Below are 19,942 nucleotides of genomic sequence, written 5' to 3' on the forward strand. Positions count from 1 at the left end.
TGAACTTGAGGGAATGAGTATTTCATATTCTCTGATTAATGCATGCATTCAGTACTGCACAAATACTGCATCTACAACATCCTTCAAACACTATGGGCCAGTAGGGGAAAAAGCAGAAAATGATGGCAATTTCTATGTGGGAAAAGCAATTACATGGAAAACTAACTATGGCAGTGAACAGATAACAAAAAATAACAATGTTAAATACCACCAAAGAGGTTACTAGTTTTTATTTTTATTTTGGTTTGAGAGGGGCACAAATCTTTGCACATTACAACTGCAAGTTTGAATTCTAACCATGAACACCACTACCATAACTTTTAACTTAAGTGACAGTTTAAGATATAAGAAGATATGAGAAGACAGTTAATGAAATAACAATGAATTATGCTATCCATAAATGCTACATTCTTTCTGATAATAGTTAAAATGTGATTTCTTACAGAAAAAGAAACTATGGATTTTTTTGCTGACAGTTTGTACAATCACTTCTATCTCTTATGAAAAGTAGATGGAAAATTTTCAATAGCTAGACCTAGTATGTCATTAATAATAAATACAGGTGATAAACTTGTAAGGTAATACTCAAAATCCTGCACAAGAAACAGTGCACAAGTCTAAGCTACGTGAGAACGGCGCCTGCGTCATCCTGCTTCCCGTGCTGCTGGGCACCAGGCAGGCACTCAAGTGTGGGACAGAAGAACGCCTGTGTACATGAAAATCCATGTCAGTGTGAACTTAAAGCTAACTTTCACCCTATGGAACTCTTTAAAGACCTCTGGCAGTTTTTCTTCCTACTACTGCCTCAGAGAAGTTGTAGAATGAGACTGTGAGCATCTGTGAGAATGTCAGGTCTGCGGTTCTGCCCTGAAACAGAGAGGTGGGGGGAGGGGGCAGCTCTGGACCTGCTGGGGACTTCCTGGGACTCGAACCAGATGACCTTTCAAATCTCCGACTGGAAGGATTACTTTAACCGTTTCTCTATCCAAGCACATTCGCCTCCTGTAACAGCTTTTCACATGAGCTACCCAGCTTTTATTACGGCAGGTGAGGCCCTTTCAGTATTTTATGCCACAGTCACAGCTGCTGTCAAGTCTGCAGTAACCATAATCTTTAGGTCAAGCTTTTATTTCACTATAAAGGGCTTTAAATATGAACATGTCTGGTGATAAATTAAGTTGACAGGTGTTTCTTTTTATTACTATTCAAAGGAAGACACATATCTATCCTGTTGTTTCATGTAAACAACTTACAAGTGCCATCATAATTCGTAAAGCGTAACTTGACTACAATTTCATAGAATTAACATATCATAGCTATAAATTACACATCACATACACTCTTTGGGCTTGTCTTATGAACTATAATAGAAACTCATAAATTGAAACAAATCTAAAGAATGATAGCAGCTGCATACAGCCTCGGTAAATCTGACCAGTATTTAAAAAAAAAAACAAAAACAAAAAACCACCAAATGGTTTTTTCAACTTGTTCAGAGTAGAGATGTGACATCAGGTTCAACTATACTATGGTAACCGCAGGCAAGTTATAGTCACAACACTTAACATTTATTAGGCAAGGAAAAGTTCAAAAATAACAATACACTACATATTCTCCAAAAGCCCCTGACAGACATTATAGGCAAAATCCAAAGGACAATGACAATGATGCAAACAAACAGACCAACATTTTGAAGAAAGAAGAGGCAACTGACACCCTGTCCTCTGTCTGTGCCCCCATCAGGAGGAACAGTCTAAGACTGGAGAATATTTTAAAGAACTGTAAAACCAGGAAGAAAGCTTGGGGCTCCCCAGCTCTTGTCTCACTTTCTTCTCTTAGAGAAATACTTTAGGGTAGAACTATATCAAGCTCACTTATCTGGTCTTTGCATTCCTGGATACCTCAAGAAAGGGAAGAGAATGTATGAGAATGACTGTAAATGTTTTATTCCAGGCTCTAGGCTTTGAAAGCAAGGCATCAGAGGGATCCTCTGATTTCCCTTTGGAAATCAAAACCTTCTACTAAACCCCTATCATTTCCTCTCTCCTACGATCATAATGTTATCATAAACTTACACATGGAGGAAGGCAAATGTATCCTAAACTTTATAGCTGAACCAATGAGGAAAAGAAATAATGATTTCTTACTCAGAGCAATATTATTATTTGTCCCTGACTGCTGTCACAATAATTCATTTCTACTAAAAACACACTTTTATTTGGTTTTTTGTAGTTATTTTGTTGTTATTGTTAATCGTCTGGCAAGACTGTGGAGCTAACAGGGTAAGGACAGCATTATGAATCAGTTTTGGAAACACCCAGATGGATAAAACCATTCTTTGCCCTGCAAGGAAAAGAAAATCTACAAACAAGTAAAAAGAAACCAAATGGCTACTTTGATAAAGCAAAGGCCCAAATGGTGGTTGCAAAATCAGGATTAGCTGAATGCCACTAATGCTTGTGTGTTTACAACTGTTCTCTTTTCCTAGGATGAGTGATATACTTGAAAGTTACACCATCCAACATCTCTGTGACCCAGAGCATATGGATTCTGTAAGTTTCTGATGATAGTATTTTTTATTATTGCCGCCATGAACATATATGCTGATTGTATACACTTTACTGGAGATGAATGTGACAGTGAGAAGGGCTAGGTGGTTTGTACAAAGTAATGTAGCTAATAAATCGTGGAGCCAGCATGGAGGCCGAGCTCTGACTGCAAACATGAGCACATAGCACCCTGTCATCACCTTGCCTTGCATGACAATGCCGCTTCCATAACAGGGGCCCTGCCCACTCCTGGTTCCACTGCACAGACAATAAAGGTGTATCTCTCAGACAATACCCACCACACCACAGCGCCAAGTCTGTGAGACCGAACACTGGGATACAGAGGCATGCATGACAGGGATCCTCTGCAAACACCATCCTTCCAGGAGGGGACAGTGGCTCCGTGCACAGAAAAATGGAATGGTACACCCTTTTGAGAATCAACAGTCTCTGTGTTTCATCTCTTATTATGCTGGTGGGAGCAACATCCACAAACATTCTTTGATGACATAACTACCACTGCCACACGGGTGCTGTTGCCACCAAGGAAAAAAAGTTTCCTCTAATTTCAATACGGTTTTGACCATCTCTAAATGGGCCATAATGCAGCTTCTTTTGCTTGGAGGGAATAAAGTCCCATAAGAAAGGTTTCAACGCTGAATGGAGAGGCAAATGGCAAAAACCTCCATGAAAGCTAAGACACAGACTTCAGTCTTCCAAGTACTCATTTGGTAAAGAAAGTGAATGGTAGGTTTATTATAAAATACAGTAAAGGATTTATGATAGAAACAAGTACCAAAGGTGATGACGGGTGGCATCAGGTGGAGTATAATCTTCCTCAGCAGCTGTGTGCCAGGGAGAATTGCACATGTGTTTGCAGGATAGTACAAATAAAAGGGCTTGTGCCAAGGCCATTATTTTCTACCTCTGTACGCTGAGGCCTGAAAAATATCACAAACAAGAGTTATGCTTCATGCTGATCAGCCTCAAGGCAAAATGAGTCAGCAAAGCCAGCAGGTCCCTTGTCTGTCTTAAGCAAGTGTGAGAGTGCAAAGTTCATGGTGAGGAAGTGTCCCTCAAAACAGCCTGACCCTTAAGACACCTTTTCAGAAACACAGCCAAGCCTGACTGTGCTGGGAAAGGCTGCGGCTAGACAAGGAACACTGCCCCAGGGCATTACAGAGCACCAGCTGGGCTCTTAGGCCAATGAATAGGATACCACTATGCATGCCCTGCTACCAATAAGCATAAAGCAGGCCAGCAGGTTCTTTTCCTGAGCTATGTAGACAACATCTGAATATGCAAGATTTGAACCCAGTGGGATCACACAGAGAAGGGGACAGCCATCGTTTTCTGAAAAATTCCAGGTAGTAATTATTTTAAGCTCTGTAAACCATATGATCTTGGTCACACTGCTCAAGTCTTTTGTAATACAAAAACAGCCATAGCCAGTACACAAACAAATGAGCATGGCTGTGTTCCAACACAAGTGCATCACAAAACTGGCAGGTCATAGGTTGCCAACCTTTGACTTGGAAAAAAATGGAGTTTCAGAGAAACAGATGAGGTGGCACGTGATTCTTTGAATGAGCAGTCAACACATAATCAAGAGACAGGGAGTTATCAGCACTCACACCACCATTTCTGAAAGAACTAAAGAAGGCTCTAGAAAATAGGTACAGAGAGAGGTGAGGTGGTGCAGCTCTGGTATATTTCCAACCTGAGCTAAAGGCAACTGGCTGTCATGTGCTCTTTCAGTCAGGTCATAAAGACTGAGAATAATTTTGCCTTAGGCAAAAATGTAGCCATATATGCCATTCGAGGCTAATGACTTGCCATGGAAATTAAAGTTAATACATCAAATTATGAGACGCTTTGATATAAAAACAGTATTTTTCTCTACAACTGAGTTTACTGACTTGTTACTGACTGGTAAGGTAAATGTGGAAAGCCAAAAGATTATAACTATTTCACAAATCAAAAAGAAGGAAGCTGAAAATTTTCCAAGTTCCCAGTTTTGAAAGTCATCATGATCATGCCATTAACTACAAACTGGTCACACTTCCTTTCCAGGAGGCATACTTGATAAGGCTGCAGCACAAATGCCATGCAAACACACCAGCAAGTCATCTCCAAATATGCTTGAGCCAAAGTTTACCTGAATCCAAGTCAAGGAATTCCTGCTCAGCTCCTTGAAAGTATGTGAAAGTATGTGATGTGACACCCAATGAGATAGTTGAACACTAGGAAAATCAGTGTATTTACTACTATCACCCAGAATTAATTCCATAACAGCACTTGGGGAAAAAAAAATCCTTAGTTCTCTCAAACCTCACATACCTGAGGACCAGCAGGAAAAGGTCAGCATGAATCAGGGAAATGTTTGTATAACATCGTACAGTAAGACTTATTTGAAACAAAATGTTACTCTCTTAAATACAGTTTTCCAAATGAGCTATCAAAGTCAATTTTGTATTTCATACTCTAATAAAAGAAAGCTTTGTAATCTAGGCAGCTTAGGACTGTCTCCAGAGCAATCTGAAAAACAAAGGAGCTGATTAGATTATTGCCTTGGAAGGATTAACTGTTTCTCTTAAAAATGAATGCAAACAGCCAAGTTAATTCAAACCATAGGTCAAAGCAGAATAAATCATGTTGAAATCTTTCAAATTTTATCTTCAAAAAATAAAGGCTGGGAGAGCCTTTACTCCACTGTGGGTCAAAGTTACTGAGCAAGCAAAAGTGATTAAATAAATAGACTATTATAAGCCATCAGCTCAATTGAGTGAGAACTCTCTGGTTGTCTTGGTGAAAGGAAGATGCTTGATGCTTTTCATAATAAATATCCATTCATAAAATGTGCTGAAATGAACAAAAAAGATCTATTGCTAAGTCCAACTATTTCACAGAGAAAAGTTGGCAAGGAACTTTGTAACATCTAAAATAGTAAAGTATCAATTAATCATGAAAACGGCTCAGATAACGTGTTAAATTTCATTACATATTATCATAGTCATATCTTAAGCCATTTAGTTAAAAAAAAAATCACATAAAAATGCCAAGAACTAATCTTCTCAAGAAGCAAAACCTTTAAAAAATATGTGTTGGGCCTCCCTACCCCAACTGCAAAGTTAAAACTCACCGAAGTAATGCTGAAAAGTGACAAAAAATACCATGAGGAAAACAGTAAATTCCTGGCGAGAACTATATAACCACTTAATGTGGTTTTCTTCCATTCACCTTTACAAACGCACTTATGTCACTAGAATAATATTGTATCTGGTGCTTCTTTTACAATAGTTCCACAGTACAGTCATCTCTCAGTGGAGAGATGTACTCTCTTCTGCCAGGAACCCCACCCCACCTCCACCACCACCACAGGTATCAAAATTCACAGAAGTGCAAGTCCCTTTTTAAAATTGGGGTATCTTTTTTAAAGTACTCGCATATTAACTTACACACATCCTCCTATATAGTTTAAACCATGTCTAGATTACTAATAATACCTAACACAATGTAAATGCCCCAGCAAATTCAAGTTTTGCCTTTGGAAATTTCTGGATTCTTTTTCCAAATATTTTTGACCCATAGTTAGTTGAATCCATGGATGCTGAAGCCACAGATAGGGAGGGCCAACTGTATTCTCCTACATAACAGCACCCTGATCTATGTTACCAATCCTCTACTGTTACACACAATAGTGCTGTCAGGCTTCTGTTTTATTTTACTGTTACAAATAAAGATGAGTTGAACATCTTTACAAATGAAATCCTGCATGTGTTAACTATTTCCTTAGATAAAATTCTTAGAAGTAAAACACCAGATCATGGGATATGCAAACTTTTTAAAGTTTTTCAGACATTTTCGTAACTTTTCTTTCATAAAGATTAGACCACTTTATGTGTCACCAGCAATATATTTTAAGCCAATTCAAATTCATTCTTATAACCTCTAGTTACTGTATTTCTTAAATTATGAGCTAAATGACAAAGCAAGGCCAATTTTAAAAGTTTTTATTATTCTGCTCCTAATATTTAAAGAACAAAGAGGGCTTCTCTGGTGGTTCAGTGGTCAAGAATCTGCCTGCCAATGCAGGAGAAATGGGTTCAGTCCCTGGTTCAGGAAGATCCCGCATGCTGCAGAGCAAATAGGCCCATACGCCGCAACTATTGAGCCTGTGCTCTAGAGGCGGGAAGGCACAGTTACTGAGCCCACGTGCCCTAGAGCCCATGCTCCCCAACAAGAGAAGCCATCACACCAGGAAGCCCACACCTGGCAACTAGAGAACAAGCCCCACTTGCCGCGACTAGAGAATAGCAATGAAGACCCAGCATGGCCAAAAATAAATACATTTTTATAAAAAAGTTTGCCCACGTTAAAAAAATAAAATAAAAGGAACAAAGAGGAGAAGACATCTAAATACACTGAAATTGACAAAACATGTCAATTTTCATAAACTGTATACTAATAACACAAGTCTTTACATAGTATTGCTAGTTACTGCTAGTATGATTTTACACCCAATTTACTAACAAAGTACTAAAGTAAATTGCACAGATTTTTCTTTTATTTGATAATTCAAATATCTCTGTGCTGCATGCTTATTTTATACTTAAATGTATTTAAAATATGTAAATAACAGTCAAATTCTCAATGTAGTATTTTTCTCAATGCCATTATACTTAAAACTTGCGATCCTATCATACTGATCTATAGATTGCACATAGTTTTGCACAGTTTATCAGCTAAAATAGTCAATTAGTCAATTCTAGTTAAAGGAAATACTTAACAGCCTCCACCATATGTAGGCATTCTTGATGCCAGTTCCCAAGACATTCCTCAGTTTCTGAGAAAGTCAACTCCCAATAACAAACAAGATGCAATAAGTGCTGCCCAAATGTCACAGGCTGTATCAATCTACCTATGAGAAAATGAACATAAACAATTAGATTGTAGCTGCAAGGAACTACTACTGGGCTTCTGAGTCCAGAAAACAGGGTACACTGTGGGTTTTTTATTTATAGCTCAAAGGCATATAGGTGGCCTTGGAAGTTGCAAAGTTAACTATCAAGAAATGTGAATCCTCTAGGCTATGAAAAGCCAAACATACCTAGAACCTGTTGGAGAATGGCATGTTAAATGAAATGTAATATATTGAGAGAATGAAAGTATAAAATGCCTCTGCTTTCCCTTTATCCCATTAATCCAGAGTTGAATACAATATCTTAAAATCCAAAAAGAATAGCAGTTTATAACATACTGAGTCCTTTCCTTCATTCTAAAAAAGTTGGGAATGAAAAAAATAGAAGTCATATATATCATCTCCATATTATTACCATTTATGTTTCTACAAGGTCTAATTGTATATACATCTATATGATATTGTATATTATATTACATATAGTATATATGACATATATTTATATATATATTATTATATATATATATATATATATATATATCTCAGAGCATAATTCTTTTCTTCATATGTATCAAATATCTGGCACAAGGAATTATCACTACTGCTGTCTCTGCTAAAGAGTTAATTGAAACTAATGAATGCTACCTAATAATTCCTGTAGAATTTAGGCAGTTTTGCAAAGTTATTCATATTAAAAAGAAATCAAATTATGTAATATCTTTGATCTTATGTAGACTTACTGTGGTTATCATTTTGAAATGTATAGAAATACTAAATGACTATGCTGTGCAAAAAGAATTAACATAGCACCATGGATCAGTTACACTTCAGAAACAAACTCATGAAAAAGAAGAGATCAGATTTGTGGTTACCAGAGCCGAGGTTTAGGCAAGCGGAATTAGGTGAAGGTAATTAAAAAGTACAAACTTCCAGTTATAAGATAAGTAAGTACTATGTATGTAATGTGAAACATGATAAATATAACTAACACTGCCAACACATCTGAAGAGTAAATCCTAAGAGTTCTCACCATGAGGAGAAACTTTCTTTTGTCTATTTCTTTAATTTTGTATCTGCATGATGTAATGGATGTTCACTAAAATTATTATGGTAAGCATTTCATGATGTATGTAAATCAAATCATTATGCTGAATACCTTAAATTTATACAGTGTTTAAAATTAATAATATCAAGAAAAATGGAAGAAAAATTTTAATAAAATACGTTAGGCAGAAAAAAATCAATTTTTGCATAAACCACAAAACAGTAAACTTTTGTTTTAATGCAAGCAGTTAGTAACTCTTAAAGCTACAAATTAAAAAGGGTGATATACAATTAATATAAGGTAACTTTATTTCCTTTCAGAAGTAACCATAAAAATGGAAATTCAATTTATAGTGCTAGACTGAAACTCAACTGAATAAAGGAAATATAGCATCTCTCCCAGAGTAAAAAGAAATCCAAATTACATTCGGAAGCCTAATAATGAGCAAAGCTATATGAATAAGAAACAACTATGGGATGAAGAGACCAATAAAAACAAAATGAAAACTCAGGCACAAATGCAAATGATTCTGAGTGTTTACAGCAGTGTCTCTCAGATCTGATATATATTACCCTCCCGGATCTGATACATATTATCCTCTCAGATCTGATACTATTACCTCTCAAAGCTGATATTACCCTCTCAGATCTGATACATATTACCCTCTTAGATCTGATACATAATACCATCTCAGTTCTGATACATATTACCCTCTCAGAAATGATAAATATTACCCTCTCAGATCTGATACATATTACAATCTCCTGACAAGCTTGAAAAAAATACAAATAAACAGTTCACACACCCAGTGAGTGAGTGAGTGAAGTCACTCAGTCCTGTCAGACTCTTTGTGACCCCATGGACTGTAGCCTACCAGGATCCTCCCTCCATGGGATTCTCCAGGCAAGAATACTGGAGTGGGTTGCCATTTCCTTCTCCAGGGGATCTTCCCGACTCAGGGATCGAACCCGGGTCTCCTGCATTGCAGGCAGATGCTTTAACCTTTGAGCCACCAGGGAAGCACCCAGAGGAGGCTCTAAACACTGATTAAAACCTCTCCATGTAACTAATAGACAGCCACATTAGAAGATAATAAGCAGGTTAGAGAAAATAAACTCTTTCACTGTTTCCATTGTTTCCCCATCTATTTGCCATGAAGTGATGAGTTCAGTTCAGTCCAGCTCAGTCACTCAGTCATATCCAACTCTTTGCGACCCCATGGACTGCAGAACTACAGGCCTCCCTATCCATCACCAACTCCAGGAGTTTACTCAAACTACCGTCTGTTGAGTCGGTGATGCCATCCAACCATCTCATCCTCTGTCATCCCCTTCTCCTTCCGCCTTCAATCTTTCCCAGCATCAGGATCTTTTCAAATGAGTCAGCTCTTCACATCAGGGGGTCAAAGTACTGGAGTTTCAGCTTCAGCATCAGTCCTTCCAATGAACACCCAGGACTGATCTCCTTTAGGATGGACTGGTTGGATCTCCTTGCTGTCCAAGGGACTCTCAAGAGTCTTCTCTAACACCACAGTTCAAAAACATCAGTTCTTCGGTGCTCAGCTTTCTTTATAGTCCAACTCTCACATCCATATGTGACTACAGGAAAAACCATAGCCTTGACTAGATGGACCACTGTTGGCAAAGTAACGTCTCTGCTTTTTAATATGCTGTCTAGGTTGGTCATAGCTTTTCTCCCAAAGAGTAAGCGTCTTTTAATTTCATGGCTGCAGCCACCATCTGCAGTGATTTTGGAACCCCAAAAAATAAAGCATGTAACCGTTTCCACTGTTTCTCCATCTATTTGCCATGAAGTGATGGGACCAGATGCCATGAGCTTTGTTTTCTGAATATTGAGCTTTAAGCCAACTTTTTCACTCTCTTCTTTCACTTTCATCAAGAGGTTCTTTAGTTCTTATTCACTTTCTGCCATAAGGGTGGTACTGTCTGCATATCTGAGGTTATTGATATTTCTCCAGGCAATCTTGATTCCAGCTTGTGCTTCATCCAGCCCAGCATTTCTCATGATGTACTCTGCATATAAGTTACATAAGCAGGGTGACAATATACAGCCATGACATACTCCTTTCCCAGTCTGGAACCAGTCCATTATCTTATGTCCAGTCGTAACTGCTGTTTCTTGACCTCCATACAGGTTTCTCAGGAAGCAGGTAAGGTGGTCTGGTATTCCCATCTCTTGAAGAATTTTCCTGTCTATTGTGATTCACACAGTTAAAGGCTTTAGCATCATCAATGAAGCAGAAGTAAATGTTTTTCTGGAATTCTCTTGCTTTTTCAATGATCCAACGGATGTTGGCAATTTGATCTCTGGTTCCTCTGCCTTTTCTAAATCCAGCTTGAACGTCTAGGAGTTCTCAGTTCACGTACTGTGGAAGCCTAGCTTGGAGAATTTTGAGCATTACTTTGTTAGCATGTGAAATGAGTACAACTGTGTGGTAGTTTGGACATTCTTTGGCAATGCCCTTCTTTGGGACTGGAATGAAAACTGACCTTTTCCTGTCCTATGGCCACTGCTGAGTTTTCCAAATTTTCTGGCATATTGAGTTCAGCACTCCAACAGCATTATCTTTCAGGATTTGAAATAGCTCAGCTGGAATTCCATCACCTCCATTAGCTTTGTTCATGATATGCTATAAAACACACGTGGGCGCCGTCTCATGTAAAAGTAGTAGCCATAAGATTCAGAACATAACCACTTAAATGACAAGTGTTAGTGGCTACTAGGTTTGGGCGTAATTACAGAGAGAGAAAAAATATTTGGAGGACTGAAACAGAAACAGAGATACGGCAAAACAGACAGTAAAAAAGAAGAGGAAAGGAAACCAAATGTATGTATGCATTTGATAATTAAAACAAACCACTTTCACACTCACAGACACAAAGAACAGACTTGAGGTTGCCAAGGGGTAAGGTAGGGAGGGGATGGATGGACTGGAAGATCGGGATAGCAGATATAAACTGTTATATATAGGATGGATAAACAACAAAGTCCTGAAGAAAACACAGAGAGCTACAGTCAATCTCCTGTGATAAACCACAATGGAGAAGAATATTTAAATATATGTATGTATATACATATATATATAACTGAATCACATTGCTATACAGAGGAAATTAACATAACATGGTAAATCAAATGTACTTCTAGCAAAATAAAAGATAAGCCAGTTTTCACCTTAAAGAAACACTCTACTGCTTCCCTGAAATTCTTAGGCAATTACATTTTCCTCCAAACTCAATATGGTAAAACCTCTCCTGAAGAAGATAGAAGCAGAACAACTGTACTGTCAGTTAATATCCACAATCCCCTTAAAAGGGCTCCTTGTGGGCGTCCCTGGTAGTCCAGTGGTTGGGAATCCACTGGCAATGCAGGGGACACAGGTTGGGTCCCTGGTCCAGGAAGATCCCACATGCCCCTGAGGTGGCTAGACCTATGAACCATGACTATTGAATCCAGGATCAAGAGCCTGTGCTCTGAAACAAGAAAAGCCGCCACAATGAGAAGCCCATGCATCACAACTAGAGAGTAGCCCCTTCTCACAGAAACTAGAGAAAGCCCTTAGCAACAAAGATCCAGTGCAGCCAAAAATAATTTTTTTTTAAAAAAAGCAGGGTGATGTAGTTGATAGCCATCACTGGCTCTGTTGCCGTGAGGAAAAGTATGAAGATATTGATGATGCATGTGATAACAAGCAAGTCATTCCATTTTCTTTCTCTTGCTTCTCTGGCTACAAGCATGCTCTGTTCTGATAATACTCAGGGGAAACAGGTGTTTTTTGTTTTTCAGCTTCTACATTGCACTGTTTCATGAATATATTCTATTAATAATCTCAGAATGAATTTTTTTAATATAATTTGAGGGCTATTATGCATTCACTTCTAAAATTATAATGCTTTAGAAAATAATCCTTTATGATAGTAAGCCATAGGAATCAGAGAAAAACTATTCCAGAAGACAGCATAAAGACATTTTACAGACAGAAGTAGAGGCAAAATTAATTGCCAAAGGAACCCTCCTACACTGGTGATGTAAATTGGTATAGCCACGGAGAACATTAAGGAGGCTCCTTAAAAAACTAAAAATAGACCTGCATGTGATCCTGCAATCCCACTCCAGGGCCTATATCTGGAAAAACCCATAATTCAAAACGGTACATGCACCCCAATTTCACTGTAGCACTATTTACAACAGCCAAGATGTGAAAGCAACCTAAATGTCCATCAACAGAACAACGGATAAAGAAGATATGCTACACACACACAATGGAGTATTACTCAGGCTTCAAAGAGTAAAATAATGCCTTTTGCAGCAACGTAGAAGGACCTAGAGATAATCATACTAAGTGAAGTAAGCCAGACAAAGACAATTACCACAGGATAGCATTTATATGTGGAATCTAAAAAAATAACATAAAATTACACAAGTGAACTTATATACAAAACAGAAATAGACCCACAGACATAGAAAACAAACTTAACGATTACCAAAGGTGGAAGGGCAGGGAAGGAATAAATGAGGAGTTTGGGATTAACATATACATACCACTATCTATGAAATAGATAACCAATAAAGACCTACTATATGGCACAGAGAGCTATATTCAATGTTTTGTAGTAATCTATAAGGGAAAAGAATCTAAAAAAAAGAATAGGTATATAGAGGTATGGATGCATAACTGCATCACTTTGCTGCATATGTGAAACTAAGACAACATTGTAAATCAACAATACTTCAATTAAAAAATAATAATTACCACAAAACAAAACAAGTTAACTTCTAATAGCAGCAATTGCAAATGGAATAAACAAAATGCATCCAATAACCTATCCTGGGTCCATGATAGATGAAAACAGTAAAATTTCATATATCTTGACTTACAACAAAATGAATAAGGTTCCTTCTTTAAGAGTCTGTTCATGGGACAGAAAATTATACCCAACCTATATTTTAGGACAAAATTCATAGAAATACAGTAATTTCATCCTTCACCAGCCATTAGTCTCATCGAAGAAAAATGTATTTTCTTAGCTGCCCATGACACCATTCATCAAGGAAAGAAGAATAAAATCAATATTCACATCTTTACTAGATTAGTACTTTTTATTAAGTCTTATAAGTTATTGAGCACTGTTTTTCAAAAGAGAAAGAAAAAGCACTTTCATCCTCGATACATCAAGATAGTCTATAATTGAACTAACTCAACATTTGTCTAAAAAGTTTTTATTTGGATTATGTCATCATGAGACAATCTAATTTCTGTGAAGAGATAGTAAGAGCCATCTGAGAAGGAAGGACACTTTGAGGTTTCATAACCAAGTAAAAGAATAAATATTTTATAAAGCTCACCCTATGAAGATAGAGAGAACCTAAAATGATAATAAAGCAATTAATTACTGGGGACGGAGGGTGGTATCTACTGATAAATGTATACATATGTGCCTGTAAAATAGGAGTATCTGGTTCAAATACAAAGCAAATGAAATATATAATGGAAATGAAACCTTAAATTATGTAAATGCTGGCTATGTTTTTTCCCAATATTTCAGTATAAGTATGAAATTTTAAGGGACTTCCCTGGTGGTCCAGTGGTTAGGAGTCCGCACTTCAACGCAGGGGGTGTGGGTTTGATCCCTGGCTGGGGAACTAAGATCCCACATGCCACACGTTGCAGCCAAAAAATAAATTAAATAACGTCATTAAAAAAAATTATGTAAATGCTGGCTATGTTTTTTCCCAATATTTCAGTATAAGTATGAAATTTTAGAGCTGGCATGACTCTAAAGACTACTCCTGCCTTGGGGACGATTTCAAATTCAAGCGTTTATCTGCATTAGTATTAATCCCCTAACATTTCAGTCCTATTTTTGTAAGTGGAATTGACAATGGTTGTGATTTCCACAAAAACTTTTGGAAAAATGTACTCATCTTGCTCTCTACAGTAGTGACAATAATGTGTAGGAACTGTTCATATTTGGAAGCTCAAATGAAAATAGGTTGAAAACTGTTATCTCTGCTTAGAGCACATGTGACATGAACAAGAAATGTGATTTCTACACGTAGGATAAAGTGTAACTCTTTGCCAATTATTTCCTCTGTCAAAATACATTACGTGTGTATGTATACATATATACACATACACACACACATATGAGAGAGAAAGTGAGCTACAAGAGATGGTGGAAATCACTTGTTGACCACGATATGATGATATTAAAATGTATCCTTACATGCATGAGACAAGTGCTTGCGCCTGGTGCACTGGGAAGACCCAGAGGGATGGGGTAGAGAGGGAGGTGGGAGGGGGGATCGGGATGGGGAATACATGTAAATCCATGGCTAATTCATTTCAATGTATAACAAAAACCACTACAATATTGTAAAGTAATTAGCCTCAAACTAATAAAAATAAAATAAAAAATAAAATGTATCCTTACAGATATGATTAACTTTTAAAACAAACACATTCATTAAAAACACAATGATGCCTATGCATCAATTTTTAAAAATCCATTCTGTAGTTCTAAGAAACTGTAATCCGTGCAATAAGGCAGAAAGAAATTTAACATCAACACCCTTTAAGGAATGTTTGCAATAAAACTATAACATCACTGACCCTGACCTAAGAATGAAAATAACTAAATAGTTGAACTGAAAAATCTAAAACAATTTTACTTGGATTCACAGATTTATGCATCCTCATTAAATGAAACATGAGTATGTTAACCTCAATGAAAGAGATACCATTTTATTACTGGTATATCTGGACAATAAATGCTTATATAAGAAAAGCTATCTTACTTCTTTCCTCAGAATCTCTTTCTTCCCAAAATTCACAAAACCATGAAATTCACAGAAGTAAAAGCCATTCAGAATTTATAAAAGAAGACTAACACATAATCTTCTGAAGTCACACACAGCTCTTTGAAGGGCTCTGCAATGCTGTGATGATTGGGAATCTGTGGTTTCCCAAGGGGAAGCTATAAAAATCACAGACGCTGAAGACAGTACCAGCTGAAAGACCAAACAGATAGCTTAGTCAACTAAATAGCCAGCTGTTTCCAAAGACTGTTATTTAAAGTCTCTTGGAGATGAGGGGGTGGGGGAGGGGCAGGGAGGGAGGGTGGCACAAACTGGCAGAGTAGCACTGACATATATACACTATCATGTAAAACAGACAGCTGGTGGGAAGCCGCTTCTGTATAACCGGGCACCCAGCTTAGAGCTCTATGATGACCTAGAGGGGTGGGATTGTGCGGGGGAGAGTGAAGAGGGAGGGGATCTGTTACATATAACTGATCCAGTTCAGTTCAGTCACTCAGTCGAGTCTGACTCTTTACAACCCCATGGACTGCAGAACTACAGGCCTCCCTGTCCATCACTAACTCCTGGAGTTTACTCAAACTCATGTCCATTGGGTCAGTGATGCCATCCAACCATACTCTGTTGTCCACTTCTCCCGCCTTCAATCTTTCCCAGCATCAGGGTCTTTTCAAATGAGTCAGCTCTTCACATCAGGTGGCCAAAGTATTGGAGTTTCAGCATCAGCATCAGTCCTTCCAATGAGTATTCAGGACTGATTTCCTTTAGGATGGACAGGTTGGATATCCTTCCTGTCCAAAGGACTCTCAAGAGTCTTCTCCGACACCATAGTTCAATAGCATCATTTCTTTGGCGCTCAGCTTTCTTTATAGTCCAGCTTTCACATCCATACATGACTACTAGAAAAACCATAGCTTTTACTAGATGGACCTTTATTAGCAAAGTAATGTCTCTGCTCTTTAATATGCTGTCTAGGTTGGTCATAGCTTTTCATCCAGGGAGCAAGCATCTTTTAATTTCACGGCTGCAGTCACTATCTGCAGTGATTTTAGAGCCCAAGAAAAGAAAGTCTCTCACTGTTTCCCCATCTATTTGCCATGAAGTGATGGGATCAGATGCCATGATCTTAGTTTTCTGAATGTTGAGTTTTAAGTCTACTTTTTCACTCTCTCCTTTCACTTTCATCAAGAGGCTCTTTAGTTCTTCTTTACTTTCTACCATAAGGGTGGTGTCATCTGCATATTTGAGATTATTGATATATCTCCCAGCAATCTTGATTCCAGCTTGTGCTTCATCCAGCCCAGCATTTCACATGATGTACTCTGCATAGAAATTAAATAAGCAGGGTAACAATATACAGCCTTGACAAACTCCTTTCCCAATTTGAACCAGTCTGTTGTTCCATATCCAGTTCTAACTGTTGCTTCCTGACTGGCAAACAGATTTCTCAGGAGGCAGGTCAGGTGGCCTGGTATTCCCATCTCTTTAAGAATTTTCCACAGTTTGTTGTGACCTACAGTCAAAGGCTTTGGTGTAGTCAATAAAGCAGAAATAGATGTTTTTCTGGAATTCTCTTGCTTTTTCAATGATCCAGTGAATGTTGGCAATTTGATCTCTGGTTCCTCTGCCTTTTCTAAATCCAGCTTGAACATCTGGAAGTTCACGGTTCATGTACTATTGAAGCCGTGCTTGGAGAATTTTGAGCATTACTTTACTAGCTTATGAGATGAGTGCAATTCTGCAGTAGTGTGAACATTCTTTGGCATTGCCTTTCTTTAGGATTGGAATGAAAACTGATCTTTTCCAGTCCTATGGCCACTGCTGAGTTTTCCAAATTTGCTGACATATTGAGTGCAGCACTTTCACAGCATCAGCTTTCAGGATTTGAAATAGCTCAACTGGAATTCCATGACCTCCACTAGCTTTGTTCATAGTGATGCTTCCTAAGGCCCACTTGACTGTGCATCCCAGTATGTCTGGCTCTAGGTGAGTGATCATACCATTGTGGTTATCTGTGTAATGAAGATCATTTTTGTATAGTTCTTCTGTGTATTCTTGCCACCTCTTCTTAATATCTTCTGCTTCTGTTAGGTCCATACCATTTCTGTCCTTCATTATGCCCATCTTTGCATGAAGTGCTCCCTTGGTATCTCTAATTTTCTTGAAGAGATCTCTAGTCTTTCCCATTCTATTGTTTTCCTCTATTTCTCTGCACTGATCACTGAGGAAGGCTTTCTTATCTCTCCTTTTTATTCTTTGGAACTCTGCATTCAAATGGGTATATCTTTCCTTTTCTCCTTTGCTTTTCGCTCTTCTTCTTTTCACAAATATTTGTAAGGCCTCCTCAGACAGCCATTTTGCTTTTTTGCATTTATTTAACTGTTTAAAATATAATGATTAGTAAAATAAGGCATCTTCCAAAAACAGGTTTATATGCTTGGTTTCAACTGTCTCTTTTTTGACACTATTAAGCTACCTTTTCAGCCTTTACACAGAAGAAGCAGAGAAAATATTAACTTTCTTTAAAAGAAAACTAAAGATTTACTGTTTCTTTGTGTTTTCCTGAAAAAGTTTTAGACCTGAGTTTACTCATTTTGTAAATCCATCACCGTCCTCATCCAGATGGAATATTCTCTGGATGATCACAAGCAACCCTCTTAAACTGGGTGTTATGACATGGGAATGAAGCTATGAAATAAATGTATGTAATACATATATCAAATATATAAATATGACATATTCAATGCGATACATCAATATATATTAAATTATATATATACACACACACAACATTTGTGCAAACATGGAAACTGTTGACCGAGAAAAGAAGAGGAGGAGATCTGGATATACCTTTATATATAAATATTATATTACTCTGTTCTGTCCCATTTAGATATGTCATCAATTTCTGGTAATGTTGAAAGAAATTGTCTAAGATGATATTAATAAATTTAAAACATGTATTCTGTAGCAGAGAAGAGGAAAGGTGGGGAGGGGTGTTCCCAGAACTCAGGAGACAATGTATACTATCCTGTATCTCAATTTGTGGGGAGGACTCTTAGCAAGGGAGAGCTACACAGGCACAAGAGGTAAGAACTGCTCACTTTGCTGCAAGAGAGGTCAATACCCAATAATATACAGTACTACAGAAAAGACTGTTTTTAGTCACCTTTAGGATGGACTGGTTGGATCTCCTTGCAATCCAAGGGACTCTCAAGAGTTTTCTCCAACACCACAGTTCAAAAGCATCAATTCTTTGGCACTCAGCTTTCTTTATAGTCCAACTCACATCCATACATGACTACTGGAAAAACCATAGCTTCGACTAGATGGACCTTTGTTGGCAAAGTAATGTCTCTACTTTTTAATATTCTGTCTAGGTTGGTCATAACTTTTCTTCCAAGAAGCAAGCGTCTTTTAATCTCATGGCTGCAATCACCATCTGCTGTGATTTTGGAGCCCCCAAAAATAGTCTGTCCCTGTTTCCATTGTTTCCCCATCTATTTGCCATAAAGCAATGTAAAGAGACCATTAAGCCTTGTAAATATGATGAACAAGGAGAATACCAATAAACTTTTCCTTCGGCTCTTACCTATTGACTGCAACAATAAAGTAGTTGTAATTTTCTCCTTCTTCTATTTCTCTGACAAAAGTGTCTATGATTTCCACACAGTCTTCATAGTACAACAGCCAAAAGATGTTAAGAAATTACATGTTTCTGGTTTTAGAATCAGTACCTGAAACCAGGTCACTAATAACAAACATTTAACTAACATTTCCTCAGTGCTAAGCACTGGGCACTGTGCTAAAATCCTTACATAAGGTAGCTTTCAGAATAACTTTACCAGGTAGGTATTATCTCAGATGAGGAAACTAAAGAACAGAGGAGATAAGTACCTTAAATGAGAGCATACAGTTATTAATTGGCAGAAATGAGAGTTAAAGGCTGTTACTCCAAATCCTTTGCTTGTAACCACTATACTCAGTACCTCTCAGAATAATATTCCCACACGGGAGCCATTCTACACACTGGCTCCCAGAGAACGAACACTTCCATTTTCTAAATAATTAAAGCAAAGGTCATTCTCTCTTATCAGAATGCTTGAGTATTCAACCTGAACCAGCCAACTACAGCACCAGGAGCAACCCAGAAATCTCAACCAATGGATTGAACAATTTCCATTGGGAAACCTTCATTTATCATAAGACAGTATTATCTAATTTACTGGACTATCAAAAGAGATGATGGCTTCATTGAAATGAAGAGTAAAAATATTAAATATCCAATGTCAAAATTCTTTTCTCAAGCCCTGTTATCTGTGGATAAATGTATCTATGCATTGATTTGCTAAGCAAATCAAGTCCATGTAAAGCAACACTATTTATATACATATGCCTCATTTTATTGCACTTCACTTTTTACAAATGGAAGATTGGAGGTAATCCTGCCTTGAGCAAGTTTATTGGCTCATTTTTCCAACATTGGCTCCATTTTTCCAACATCATTTACTCGTGTCATGTCTGTTTCACATTTTGGTAATTCTCATATTATTTCAAACTTTTTTATTATTATTATTAACATGCTTG

General features: G+C 37.5%; 1 protein-coding gene across 2 annotated transcripts in view; it reads right to left on the reverse strand.

The window, feature by feature from the left end:
• The window catches only part of KDM4C (lysine demethylase 4C), a 393,685-nt gene that overhangs the window by 224,770 nt on the left and 148,973 nt on the right, over nt 1-19,942 (reverse strand). Inside the window, exon 9 of one of the 2 annotated variants that reach the window (XM_061132709.1) lies at nt 3,407-3,490. The exons of the other annotated variant lie outside the window; for it this stretch is intronic. Coding sequence (XP_060988692.1) covers nt 3,464-3,490 — 27 coding nt within the window. The 3' untranslated portion in view covers nt 3,407-3,463. Of the gene's footprint in view, nt 1-3,406; nt 3,491-19,942 lie in introns of those variants that run through there. 2 annotated transcript variants of the gene reach the window in all.

This window comes from Dama dama, chromosome 29 (assembly GCF_033118175.1).
Source record: "Dama dama isolate Ldn47 chromosome 29, ASM3311817v1, whole genome shotgun sequence".
NCBI classification, from domain to species: Eukaryota; Metazoa; Chordata; class Mammalia; order Artiodactyla; family Cervidae; genus Dama; species Dama dama.